The sequence below is a fragment of the Sabethes cyaneus genome, chromosome 3 (assembly GCF_943734655.1).
Source record: "Sabethes cyaneus chromosome 3, idSabCyanKW18_F2, whole genome shotgun sequence".
Taxonomy (NCBI): domain Eukaryota; kingdom Metazoa; phylum Arthropoda; class Insecta; order Diptera; family Culicidae; genus Sabethes; species Sabethes cyaneus.
Window position 1 is genome coordinate 168,550,134 of NC_071355.1, and position 13,620 is coordinate 168,563,753.

At 39.4% G+C, this 13,620-nt stretch overlaps 2 protein-coding genes across 3 annotated transcripts; one reads left to right on the forward strand and one right to left on the reverse strand.

The window, feature by feature from the left end:
• Nucleotides 1-4,802: 4,802 nt before the first annotated feature.
• On the forward strand, nucleotides 4,803-8,159 carry LOC128741965 (apoptosis inhibitor 5 homolog). 2 transcript variants are annotated; one of them, XM_053838110.1, is made up of 9 exons: nucleotides 4,803-5,001; nucleotides 5,071-5,232; nucleotides 5,294-5,446; nucleotides 5,617-5,790; nucleotides 5,853-6,056; nucleotides 6,119-6,322; nucleotides 6,377-6,573; nucleotides 6,644-6,836; nucleotides 6,903-8,159. In XM_053838110.1, exons 1-9 carry the CDS (start codon nucleotides 4,921-4,923, stop codon nucleotides 7,194-7,196), a joined length of 1,662 nt encoding a protein of 553 aa, XP_053694085.1. In that variant the 5' UTR covers nucleotides 4,803-4,920; the 3' UTR covers nucleotides 7,197-8,159. The 2 variants fall into 2 exon arrangements, with proteins under 2 accessions (XP_053694085.1, XP_053694086.1); XM_053838111.1 differs by having other exon boundaries at nucleotides 6,122-6,322.
• Nucleotides 8,160-8,453: 294 nt separating this feature from the next.
• On the reverse strand, nucleotides 8,454-9,362 carry LOC128743443 (probable DNA-directed RNA polymerases I and III subunit RPAC2). The gene is made up of 3 exons (XM_053840021.1): nucleotides 9,234-9,362; nucleotides 9,068-9,168; nucleotides 8,454-8,674 (listed from the first exon to the last, which is right to left on the reverse strand). Exons 1-3 carry the CDS (start codon nucleotides 9,249-9,251, stop codon nucleotides 8,479-8,481), a joined length of 315 nt encoding a protein of 104 aa, XP_053695996.1. The 5' UTR covers nucleotides 9,252-9,362; the 3' UTR covers nucleotides 8,454-8,478.
• Nucleotides 9,363-13,620: the final 4,258 nt, after the last annotated feature.

Genomic DNA, 13,620 nt, shown 5'->3' on the forward strand with positions numbered 1-13,620 from the left:
TGGGGCTGCTCTCACGTTGGTAGCAAAAAGAGCGCTCATTTGGCTACCGGCTAACAATCGCGTAGCGTCTTAAATACTAAAGATAAAACTATACTTTCTTCAACAATAATGTAGATAATAATTAGCTCTACAATTGCCCTTAACACTACTTTTTCAAATTCTGTTTAGTTGAGGTGCTGACCGAGAATGAAGCCTGGTTGGGAAATGTGTGTTTTCTGTTACAGTTTACTTCTTACTTGCTTATTACTTCTGACAGCATAGAGTCGGGCTGGCTCTTGCCGTTTCAAGTATTTCTCTTCACAATACTCGGTTCTTGCTACTCGTTGAGCGTCTCGACACACTCAAGTCGGCTTCAACCTAGTCGAGTCATCTAGCACGTTGGGCCACTCTATTCCTGGTGCCAGAGGCGGTAGAGTTCTTGAAGAGAAGGGAATTCACTGCACAGTCGTCCGGCATCGCTGCGGTGTGACCGGCCCACCGTAGTTTCCCAATTTTCGCCAAGTGTACGATTGGAATCTTCTCAAGTAGTGCCCGCAGCTCGTCAGTTCATACACCTATGCCACTTTCCGCTTTCCATTTGTACTCCGCCAAAAATAGTCTGCAACAGCTGTCGTCCAAATACGGCAAGTGCACGTATGTCTTCCGTAAGCAAATCTACAGTCTCTAGGCGGTAAAAGAACTACCGGTCTGAAACGTTTTGTACATCTTCAGCGTATGCTCCTTGATTGAAGCGGCTTGCGGACAAAAAGTAGGCTCGACATTCATCTTGAATGTATTGTTAAATCTCTTTACTCGTATTATTGTCGGGAGATCCCAAGTATATGAACTAACCAATCACTTTTAGTTCATCACTGTCAATAGTCCCTGCGAGTTTATTCCTACCATATATTTGGTTTTCGACGCTATGATATGTAACCCAATTCTACGTTTTAGCAGAGCCTGCGTTACAAGGAGCGAGGCCCTGTGCAGACTAAGCTGTTGAATGCCAGAGAGCATTGAATGAAACGGCCATGGCGATGGTCGTAATGATCGTCTTTTAGAGTAGGCTCCGATTATTCCACACAGTTTACCCATTGTTGGAGTTCATCTAGATAATTTGAATCCTGTGCCCCAATTCGGGACTAAACATGGTTGATGAAATCAATTACCTTTTGAGATTCGGGCTCAATACTTGGTATGGAGCCTCCCAGTTGGCCTCGAGTTTTGATGCTGGCCTAATAGGCCAGTCGTCGTATGTTTGAATCTCGGCTGGGAGAGGTTGTTAGAGTCAATAGGATCGTAGCAACTGGCCCTGCAATTGTCCTGTACTCTAATAGCTGGCTGCTAAGTCTGTTGTATAAAAACAGAAGGTCAAGTTTCGATGGCGGAATGTAGCACCTAGGCTTTGCTTTTTAACTTGGCATGGAGTAGGAAGGAAACTTCCGAAAAAGTTATGCAAAGCAAAAGCCTCGCGAATACAAAACAGATGTGCTATACTTCAGTCCAATGATGCTATGATTTTTCTGCTCGAAAGCATTGTTTGAATTCATTGAGTGTGGATGGCTCCGTATTAAAGTATTAAAGAGTCGTGAAACCGAAATCTCCTTCAATATCAAGGAAAGCATAAAGTGTCGTGTGTCGTCTCTTGATATTTGATCGATTTCTCAATGAACGTCACTACATGGTGCAGTGCGGTTTCTGTAGATTTACTGTGTTGGTATGCATGTTGATTTCCATTCGATGGAGATTTCTTTAAAAACTCATCGCGGATATAGTTATCCGTAATTTTCTCCATCAACTTAAGAAGTTTTGATGTTAGATTTATTGCTCTGAAAGCCTTATGCATGGTTTTCCCTTTTTTATCTCTCTTAGATATGACCACCTCTTTTTTCCGCTGAATATATTGTGCATTTACTTGACCGATGGATTCCGAGGGGAGTTCAGGTACTGTTTCAAACGTTCCAAAGGTAAAAAATGACTAAATTAGCAACACAGTTCGTAATGTTTTATCGCCATAACTGGCAACTCAGGCTCATTGCGTTTCTGTCGCAACCTTAATCGTGACTTCGTGTTAATCATACAAAAGCATTAAACAAATTGTTTTCGAATACGAACGTTATTGCTTTGTTATTGCTTGTTTGGATAATGAAGGATAAACTACGCTTTATTCACTATGAAATTTCGGCAAACCGGCGTTGAAAATACAAATTCATTTCATGCTGAATTTCATTCCGTTTCTTCTGATAGAACGGTAATTCCTAGGTTTATTTACTTTGCTCGATTGGTTCCAATAATGAAACAGCGATGATGACACGACCCTTTTTACCCTTTTTACGACCGTTCAGAAACACGACTGTTTCAACCGTCGTGTCCAGCAAGGGATTGCGCGCACAATAACGTCGCATTATAACGTCGTCGATTTTCTGTAAAAAAATGAGTCGAATACCATCTATCTGGACCTGGAGATTTCATTGGTTGAAAAGTGCTAAGTGGTCATTTGATCGAAGCGAAGCCTCCTTGAATAATCTACCTGCAAGCAGAGCTGAGTCGTAGTCAAAAGCAGCGAGGCCTAATTTCATCGATTTTTCAACAGCAACTTGTGCTAGCTAGGCTAGGAATTGTCCACTAGAATTTTTAACATTTTCTCTAGTCACTAAGCCCGAGGCCTCCTAAAGCGCGAGGCTCCGTGCGACCGCACGGGTTTGCCGGGCTACACGCCGGTTCTGCGTTTTAGTCTGGCGTAGGTTATCTCCGCCGGCACAAAGTTTCTAGTAATGATGTAGAGGTCATGTGCGAAGGCAGTTGGCTAATTTTGCAGAAGATCGTTACTTCCGCTTCGATGCCGAATCAAATCATACCTTCAATAGCAATGTTGAATAATATATAGGACAGTCTATCCCCTTACTTCCGTTGCGTCGTCTTCTGTTATATCGCTGTGATGCTCATCGAAGAACTGCTTCTAATACCTATCGACCACCTCGAGCTCGTTTGTAATTAGATCCCCTCCCTTGTCCCTACTCAAGCCAGGTTTAGGTATATAGCCCTTACGAGTTTGGTTTACCCTCTCGTAAAACTTGCGCTTAACATTACCCCGGAACAGTTGGTCCAGTTTCTAACAATCTCTGTCTTCCTTCTGGCGCTTTTTCGACCTCAGGATCACGGTCAATTCATTCAGCGCTCATTGATACTTGATATGGTTACTGATACGTGGATATGGTTTGATAGTTTTGCCAAGCACTTTTTTCCACGCGATCGCTTGTTGCCATTCCCCGTTAAACCAATCATTTCGTGCGCTCGAGGTTTCCTCACCTAGCATCACGGTCCCGCCTTCGTTGACGGCCGAGCGTAGCATACTCCAGCCGTTTTCAAGGGTCGGAGCATCTAGCTCACCCCATCGACATCTCTGTATCGAGCTGCAGTGAACGTCAGCGACAGCATGTCCTGGGCTCAAAATTTGACAGTGGGCCCAAATCAGACTGAGGGCAGTTGAGTAAAACGCAATGCTGACATGCTATCTCATTTTCGCACACGCGAGATGTTGGCGGCGAAAACATGGTTGCCTGTCGATGGGGTGATCTAGCTGATCTAGCTCCACTGAGGAAGGTAGAGCTTCATGCAGGATGCAGCTCGCGTGCGTAGTAGTAGTTTTCGGCAACTCGCGAGTTGTCAAATTGCCGAATGTTTAATCGAAGAGGGCCGAATGTTTAACACAACACGTGAGAGTTATGTTTAGCTTATAGTTACTATATATATAGTTCGGCGGATAGAAAATCGGGAGCCAAATAAACGTCAAAAGCGGAGCCAAAAGCTATTCAAAATCCAAAATGCAGGAGTAATGGTAAAAAAATACACTTTATTTTCATAGAACTAGTCATTTTCAACACCCGCCAGTGATTATTTTTCGTAAAAACCTGCACATTTCACCATAATTTCAAATTTAATTTCATAAATCAGGGATGCCAATTCGCCTGGTTTTCTATCCGCCGAACTATATATATAGTAACTATAGTTTAGCTGGGCTAGCATAGAAAAATCAACTCTTACTCGTTTATTTACGCTTTCTGTTTCTCTCTTTATGGAATGGAATTGGCCATATCTCGGGTACTTTTTCCAAGTAGTAAATGCTAAATGACATTAAAAGACTCGCTTGGGTGTCCCTCTCTTTCGAATATTATGTTTGTGATAGGGCCTTTTGTAGTTTTGAGTTATGGACGAAAAACTAAAGACGGCGATCTGTTGAAAATTGTCCATACTATACTATGTGGTCGATGAATTCGTAAATTTGGGATTGCGGGTGATTGCTCAACGTACAAGATGGCTCGACCAGGTCGAAAGTGATTAGTAACTTTTGAGACGACTAGAAAATTGGCGACGAGTGGCCCATGTTCGATTTAAAAGGACACAACTTGAATCAACACGAGCTACCCCGGCTTTAGGCTACTGTCGATGACGACGATATATTATGTCATCCACGTTTATTGTACGCAACTATTGACCAATAAGTTTAATCTAACTATAATTTTTTCTAGCCGGGCAACATAACTATATCAGTAAATATCAATAACAGCGAAACCTCACTGATACTTAGTGATATTATCGCTTACTGATAACTATCAGTAGTTAATGATAGTTTTCCCATCCCTATTAGTCTGCAAGATTTCGACAATTTCACACCCCTGTTCAGAACACTGAACCTGTTTAATAAAATTACCGGTGAATTTGGCATCGCTGCAAACTGTAAACACGCATGAGCGGGTAGAAGTCACTCACACAAGCATACAAAACTCGCAACTCACTACTCACTAGCTCTGCACTACCCGAGAAAAGTCTAAAACTTTAAGCAGTCGAGCGTGTGGTTTGCTGATTTCCGTAAGTTTTTCTAAAAATTTCCTTTATTTCATTGAGTTTCGTGTTGCTCAAAGCACCGTAAATTGACGCACAATGGATTCGAACGGAGATCGAATAGAGAAGCTGTATAAAAATTACGAAATTCTGACCGACGCAAAAGAAAAAATTGGAGAGGTAAGCTTCGTAATGGCGTTCTGCCCTTTGATTTAATTTTCATGTTGAAAAAATCTTAAATATTTCCAGCACGAGTTAGAGTATCGGGAAATTCTGGATGCTGTCAAGGGTACGGATAAAGAGAAGCGCCTGGCTTCGCAATTTATCGGGAAATTTTTCAAACATTTCCCAGCGCTTGCCGAGCTAGCCATCGATCGGCAACTGGATTTGTGTGAGGATGAAGATGCACAGGTAAAGGGCGTACAGCGAGTCAAAATTTTCCGAATCAAGTGACTAACTCTAGATGTTTTAGATTCGTAAGCAAGCGATCAAAGATCTTCCACTGCTCTGTAAGGACTCGAAAGAACACACACCCAAGATAGGTGACATCCTTGCACAGCTATTGGTTACGGACGACGTGATTGAACTTCAGCAGGTGCATCTATCCTTGCTTACATTGGCCAAGGTATGTGAACTGTTCGTTTGTTTCTAGATGGCCAAATTGTAATTTTAAGATAGTTCGAAATGGGTAATGGGAAACTTTCAAATTTGAAATTCTATCATCCAAAAACATTTTTACGGTCGTTTATTTATTAAAGGTAATCAAAATAGCACTAAAACATTGCTTATTCACAGTTTGATGCGATTGGGACATTGACTGGAATCTTCAGTCAAATCGAGCTAGGAGACGAACCAACACGGTATCGCAACTTTCAGTTTATTCTAAACAAATTAATGAAAGTTGGATCGGATGTTATTACGAAGGAAGTGGAGGATTTTATTATCACTGAAATAAAAAAGATTCTCATGGTTTGTAAACAATGATGCTCTATCGGTGTTGAGTTTAATTGATGAATTAAATTTCATAATAGGATGTAAGCGCTGACGAATTTCATCTGTGTATGTCAATTCTCAACCAAACTAAGCTAAGCAAAACCGTAACCGGTCACGCCGAGCTGGTTGCGATAGCGACGGAACAAGCAGATTTGGAAGCCAACTTAGGATCACTGACTAACGACGATGAGACTGTTGAGAGATTTATTCAGTGTGCCAGCGAGGCGCTGCCGTATTTTTCAGTAAGATTGGGAAAGTTTCACGGGATAATTGAGTTTACAGTAATATGGGCTTCCCTTTCTAGCAGTCCCAAGTCGAGTCAACCCAGTTTATCAAGTTTATGTGTGAGAAGTTGCTGCCAGTAAACGTTTGGAATTCGATTGGAACTGGAGAGGATCAACACACAACCCAGTTACGTCTACTTAAAGTGTTTGCCGAAATGTGTGCTTTTTGCGGGTCATTGGACAAACCGGCGGAGAAGGTGGAAGCAATCTACAATGTGCTTTTGGTAAGTTAAACTATAACTGATGAAATACCTTTTATTAAAATGCTTTTGACTCAGGAATTCATGCCACTTCCGCCGGCTGACGCCGATATGAATGAAACACCATCATTTCAATTTTCGCACGCCGAATGTCTGTTGTATGCTCTGCATACTTTGGGCAAGCAAGCAGCAGAGTTTTTAACATTTCCTGATGATGCTGGTAAGCTAAAGGACTTCCGTTCAAGATTACAGTATTTGGCACGAGGTACACAAGGGTATGTTTATATACGCGTAGAATGTAAGCCTAAGATAAATACCAACTAAATCTTTAACGATATGTTACAGTTACATCAAAAAGTTGCAAGAGGCTGTAAAAGACAAAACCACGGAAGAAAAGAAGTCCGAGGAAAATCAAATCAAAATTACAGCGCTGAAGACCACTTCTAACATCAGCACACTTATTCGGGACCTGTTTCATACACCACCCAGTTTCAAATCTGCCATCCACCTGTCATGGGTGGCACCCAAGCCAAAAGGGGTAGTTGTGGATTCATGAGGTCGACAGCGCCTATTTTCAATGATCAAGATCTCGTTATTTTTCAAGGACTCCAAGTCTCCCGGAAAAAGACACGCGGCAATTACGTTTGACGAGAACGGCAAGTCCAAAGATTCCAAGGGACCGAAGCACGCAAAAGGCAGCACAGGAACACAGAAAGTCTATACTCCACCGTCGGGGAAATATTCTGGCAAAGTGCAAAATTATTCCTCCAAAAGTGGCAGTGGAAGCGGGAGTAGCAGCGGAAATAGTCGTCGTTCCGGTGGCGGCGGAGGAAGCGGCTTTCGCCGAAGCAGCTTTGGCAGTCGCGGTGGCGGTAGCGGAGGCAGGAGACGATATTAAATGTTTGCTGCAGAGTGAAGGCATTTGCCTCAAAACGGGTGAGATTGATCGAACGAGAGAACAGAGTACGAATTTTAGCGTTGATATTTCCTACTAACGTTAAGCCATTTATGGAAAAAGGTCTGGGGTAATTAGGTGACATTGGTTTTTTATTCTTAAACCAAACGCTAATGTTACGCTAGTTTGTTATAAGTAAAACACTTCGAAGGACCGTCACAGTTGGACAGCGGATGGATTCATCAGCCTTGGAAAACCAGCCATCAAATCTGTTTGGTATAAACTTTTATTCATATTTCTTTTTCAGGGTAGATGCCGTACCGAAAATATTTACAGCCGTCATACCTTTTTATTATTTCATTTTTTTCAATCAAACTGTCAAACTTATATCACGCAAACGACTGATTTTATGTTTTCCTTTTCCGTTTAATTAGAAAGCTAAAAATTCGTACTCTTGTTAAGGCAATCGTCTAAATTTTTGAAAGAAACAACATCGTGGGACAAAACCTCAACCAATTTCGCTCAATATCAAGCTATTGGTTCTATCTAGAGGGCGACAAACGGCAAACTGTAAAAAAAACGTAACGCAAACAAGAGTGTGTAAAACCGAAAATTTAATTTCGTTTATACGAACAATTCTCAAAACGAAGACGCTAGCTTGTAGTTCATTCAGGCTTCCATTTAACATTTTTCGTAGCGAACGAAGCCTATAATATACATGATAACAGCGATCTTTGACGCAGTGAAACAAATAGGAACAAAAAAGCAGTTAATAATAACCGATTTGCACACTGAAATATATAACTTCACATGTCGAGCCGCTGATCAATTCCGCAGCACGAACAGCAGCAGTTGGCCGCACAGCACAGACCATACGGAGTTATTCAAGCTTGCACATGTTTTAAAATATTTAATGAGCTCTTATATGAAACATTATCTTCTAATATGCAGAATAATACATTTTCTAGTGAGTAGAAAACTTGTTTTCAAACAGTTTGTAACATTCCGAAATTCAAATTCTAATTTGATCACAATTGAAAGAAAGATGCATTGGAATTAGAAACATTTTAAATTATTTTCTAGATAAAAATACCAACACCATTTCATGAACATAGCAGCCTATTTTTCTTCTGAAAACTAATATGTATTCAAACTAAAGAACAAAATCGAATCAAACTGTGCGAGCCACATCTGAAGTATATCAAAAAATTCCAGTACAAACCCAACTGGTTTTAAAACATAATTTTTTTATTATGAGGTAAGACATAAAGATTTTTCTTAAAGTTTAGTTATAGTTTTCCTGATGTATCGCCACTGCAGCCTCGAACGTTTCAATAGTATGATCACATATTCGTTCCAGATCTTCTAAACCCCGTCTAAGTACATCGATAGCACGGACATTTCTCGCAGCTTGAATACGAAAATGCATTTTGTTTTCCGCCGGATGAGGCACGGTGTATCCGCAAAAATTAACATCGGAGCTGCAAGAAATAGCAATTACAAATTATGTCAAACCATACTATAGAGGGAAAAATTAAATGACGAGAAACAAATAACAATATACATTAGTAGTAACTGATTGTATTGAAAAATATGCTCTTTCTGTACCATTTTTAGTAGATAATCAGTCGCCTCTATTCTACATACCGATCGGAGCCGGATCCGATCAGAAATTGCGCTTCGATCGGAATTCATCGTATGCTATAACACACGTCGATCGGGACTTTTCTGATCGGAAAAAGCCCGATCGGAATGCAGAATCGAGGCGAGTGTTTTGATGAAAGGATCTGTTGTAGGTAATCGAGGTTAGTAGGTATATGTTTGTTGTTGAATAATATCTAACGATTCATATATACAGTTTTTTTAATACTTACTATTTACAAATAATACTCTTAAGAACATTGCCCAATGTGTGGCCTTCGTTTTCAAAAACAAACGTACGGGAACTGTCTCCGGTACTTTCGTCTCCTGCGAGCTGGAAAGTGAGCATTTGTACGAATATGTACATTACATTTTAAAGATTATTAATTTGAAAAATACCTCTGCTAAGATGGGCATTTCCAAAATTTGCAATATACACTTGGCTGGAAAGAAAACTAAACTAAAATAGTTTCCGAAAAACCCGAAAAACCATACGCACGCGATGAATGAAAATCTTGTTTTGTTTTATACGCGTTGACGGACGGTGTTGACTTTTTTGTGGGTTTACCGGTTTACCTATAAGAGAGAGAAAGAGAAGCATTTCCAATTCCAAGTTCCACCCACTTTTGACAATTCGCTATGACGGCGTTGCTGATATTGTCCAGGGTTTTGCGTGAGAAAAAAAGAAAGGGAAGTATTTTTGCTTTTGTCATCACGCACACGTTGACAGTTCGGTATGAGATTTTCTATAAGTGCGAGCAGCCTACGAAATCTTTTTCAATGCCGTCATCGCGAATTTAAAATGAGATTTCGTATAAGTGTGAGTGAGCAGGATAGAAAAACTTCTACCGCCGTCAACTCTGAGAACAGTTGCCAGATTTCATGTATTATTTCGATTATTTCTCATTAATTTCTCGATAAAACTGAAAGAAGGGCGAAAGCAAAAAAAAAAAATTAAATCTACACTCTTAAATATTTTTACTACAATAATTAGTTTTTAACTCGGTTTTTAAGTAATTATATATCTATGCCCTGGTTTCTGGACTGGTAGTCCAGAACATAGATTATCTATACCCATAAAAATGGATTTCTGTCTGTCTGGTTCGACTGTTCCTTACCGACTCGGTAACTACCACCCTGGCATCTCTATACCGAGCTGCAAAAAGTGACAGCGTGAGGATGTCCCGGGCTCAAATTTTGACAGCGGGCCCTAATCAGATTGCTGGCAGTTGAGTGAAACGCAGTGGGAAAACATGGTTGCCTGCCAATGGGGTAGTCGGCAAGTTAGCATTTTGATAATAGAGGTTTTCCGTCAGATCATACCCCTCCTTTTCTTATTTTTTCTCGAAAGTACTCGCAAAACGAGTGACAATGCTTGGTTCGGGGCACTCACACACCGCACAGTGGTCCCATTGGTATCAGAACACGCGTTTTTTTAATTGCGCCGAAATGGTTAATTATACTGGTTAAGTATGTTCAGAGAAATTTCTCAGCGTTAAAAGCTCTTTCATATGGCATGAACGATTATTTGATTAATCCCCCTAAAAGTTAGATAAAAAATTTATTTTTTGAACAGTAAGAGATACAGCAAAACAAAGTTCTACAAAATTTTTGAAAAGATTATTATAAAGAACTTTGCCAAAGAAAGTAACCTTCTAGCTATTATAGTTTTAGAGATAAAGAACAATTTTTATGGAGACTTTACGAAAATCAATTTTTTGACCACAGTTCTTTCTACAGTATTTATACGCATTTGACATGTTCGGCAAAGATTTTCTAACAGTCAAATTACATACTTTTGTAGAATATGGTAACTTGCTATCGTCAATATTTGCGGAGAAAATTAAAGTTTTCGTTTAAAAATTAACCAATTTTCAACAGCAATAACTCCCAAACATGGAAATACATTCAAGCCATTTATTACCCATGTGAAAGTACAAGAAAAATACTACAAAATGCAAAACAAATTAGCTTGACCCTGGCTATCCCTCTACCAAAACACTCGCATTGAAAATTGTTACTCGGTTGAATTTAATATGGCGTAGTGTAAAAACCGTGTTATCCCGATCAAGTAAAATGTGCAAAATAAATAATGAAAATGTGTAATCCAAGCAGCATGGATTAGGGTAGATGATCCATTAGTTGCGCTACTATGCACAATATAACTTGATTTTGCTTGTTTATTGAGGTATATGCTTCAATTAATGCTTGTGGGATATAAATTTGTCAAATACAAGATATTGGTCACGAGGCAAGACAATTGCTTTCGTTGTACGAGAAGCTTTATAAAGAAAAAATGAATTTTCCGATTCAATTATATTGTACCAACAGTTGCGCTAATGTTTCCTTAATTAAGTTTGATGTTTCTTTAATTGTGGTATTCCATATGCATTGCTAGGTTGCTAAGTGAAAAAACATCGTAGCAAAACTATAGATGAGCGCCTATAGTTGTGCGCTCCAACTGCGCGTTGGATTTTGGAAAATTGGCCTTTTAGTAAACAATGCTTTAATTTTTAATGGTGTAGTCTAACTACCAATACTTCTAAAAACTTGTTTTATATAATGAATGTAATTGTTTTATCTAAAATGCTACGGTGACGAAAATATGCATTAATAATGAATAGTAGCGCAACTATTGGTACTACCACAACTATTGGATCAAGTACCCTATTAAGATTTTCAAAATTCGTTTTCTTATAAAATTTAATTACTGCAGTTCAAGGTGCACAAATTTCGAAGTGTATTTGAAGATACTTCATCCTCACTATCGCTGTTACTGTGCATATCAGACCTCGTCAAGTAATATCAGCTCGAAAGCTGCATCACTAAACACGTTTTCTGATGAAGAACTGAAGACAGTAACTTTTTTCGTAAAGTACGGTTGCGATGGAAGATGAAACCGCAGATCTTAGCGAGTATTAGCAAACATCCATTGGTGTATGATGGCACGAAGTCCAACTCAAGCCTTTGTGTCACATCAATTGTTCCCTTTAAAGCAGTAACAAATGGAAAGAATCCACATCCATCTCCGACCAGATATGTTTCTTTGAATTAGCCTAATTAGATCGTCTTCGACCAGGTATTGCCGGCCGTTGCATCTCCAGTTTGCAAAGGAAACGGCTGCACTAACGCTGCAAGAAAAAATTAACATAGACCAGCAAATCGCAAAAATTCATCCTACATCCATTGAATGTGAAGGTAGAACGGTAGTGGTTACGAGCTGATGATGACAATGGTGGACAAGGACATACAACAGTTCCGAACTCATCACACAAGGAAGATCTCCAGAATGGCTACAAATACGGATTTTCTGCCGTCTGTTAGAATCTTCTGATCCGGTAATTTCTAGCATGAGGGAACTACCAAATAAAAAAACGCCATGTCCTCTGAAGATGTACCTACTGCAACTGTTGGTCAGTACATATGATATGCACAATAATAGCTATAGTGAGGATGAAGTATCTTCAAATACATTTCGAAATTCGTACACCTCGAACTGCAGTAATCAAATTTCATCCGAAAACGAAATTTAAAAATCTTTTTCTCTACAAACAATCCATGCTGCTTGGATTACACATTTTCATTATTTATTTTGCACACTTACTTGATCGGGATAACACGGTTTTCACACTACGCCATATTAAATTCAACCGAGTAACAATTTTCAATGCGAGTGTTTTGGTAGAGGGATAGCCAGGGTCAAGCTAATTTGATTTGCATTTTGTAGTATTTTTCTTGTACTTTCACATGGGTAATAAATGGCTTGAATATATTTGCATGTTTGGGAGTTATTGCTGTTGAAAATTGGTTAATTTTTAAACGAAAACTTTAATTTTCTCCGCAAATATTGACGATAGCAAGTTACTATATTCTACAAAAGTATGTAACTTGACTGTTAGAAAATCTTTGCCGAACATGTCTAATGCGTATAAATACTGTAGAAAGAACTGTGGTCAAAAAATTGATTTTCGTAAAGTCTCCACAAAAATTGTTCTTTATCTCTAAAACTATAATAGCTAGAAGGTTACTTTCTTTGGAAAAGTTCTTTATAATAATCTTTTCAAAAATTTTGTAGAACTTTGTTTTGCTGTATCTCTTACTGTTTAAAAAATAAATTTTTTATCTAACTTTTAGGGGGATTAATCAAATAATCGTTCATGCCATATGAAAGAGCTTTTAACGCTGAGAAATTTCTCAGAACATACTTAACCAGTATAATCAACCATTTCGGCGCAATTAAAAAAACGCGTGTTCTGATACCAATGGGACTACTGTGCACCGGTGAGCGTGCTGGACGAACATGAATTCACCAACATTTTCGGCCAACATGTACGTACGTGTATGCGGGCCTTAGAGGCCCCAATACACGTACGCATATGTTGGGTTGGAAATGAACAAAATGTTGGAGGTTCATTCCGGTCGAGCGGCGAGCCGAACATTTTCTTCTGTCAGCTTGGTTCGTGGCACTCACACACCGGCGAGCGTGTTGGACGAGCATGAATTCACCAACATTTTCGGCCAACATGTGCGTACGTGTATGGGGGCCTTAAGAGTCAAAACCGAACATCTAATGAAAAAAAATTTTTTTTTGACGGAAAACCTCTATTGTCCGTGCGGACAAACGTACGTTAAATATAATACTATTTGAATTTTGGTGAAGTGTTGTTGTTGTTGTTGTTGAGTTTATTATAGAGTGGTATAAGCCGATAACCGACGGCTCATTCACCATTCATATTTTGGTGAATCAAATCAAGATTCTTCTTCTTTTTCAGCATAGAGCCGGGGT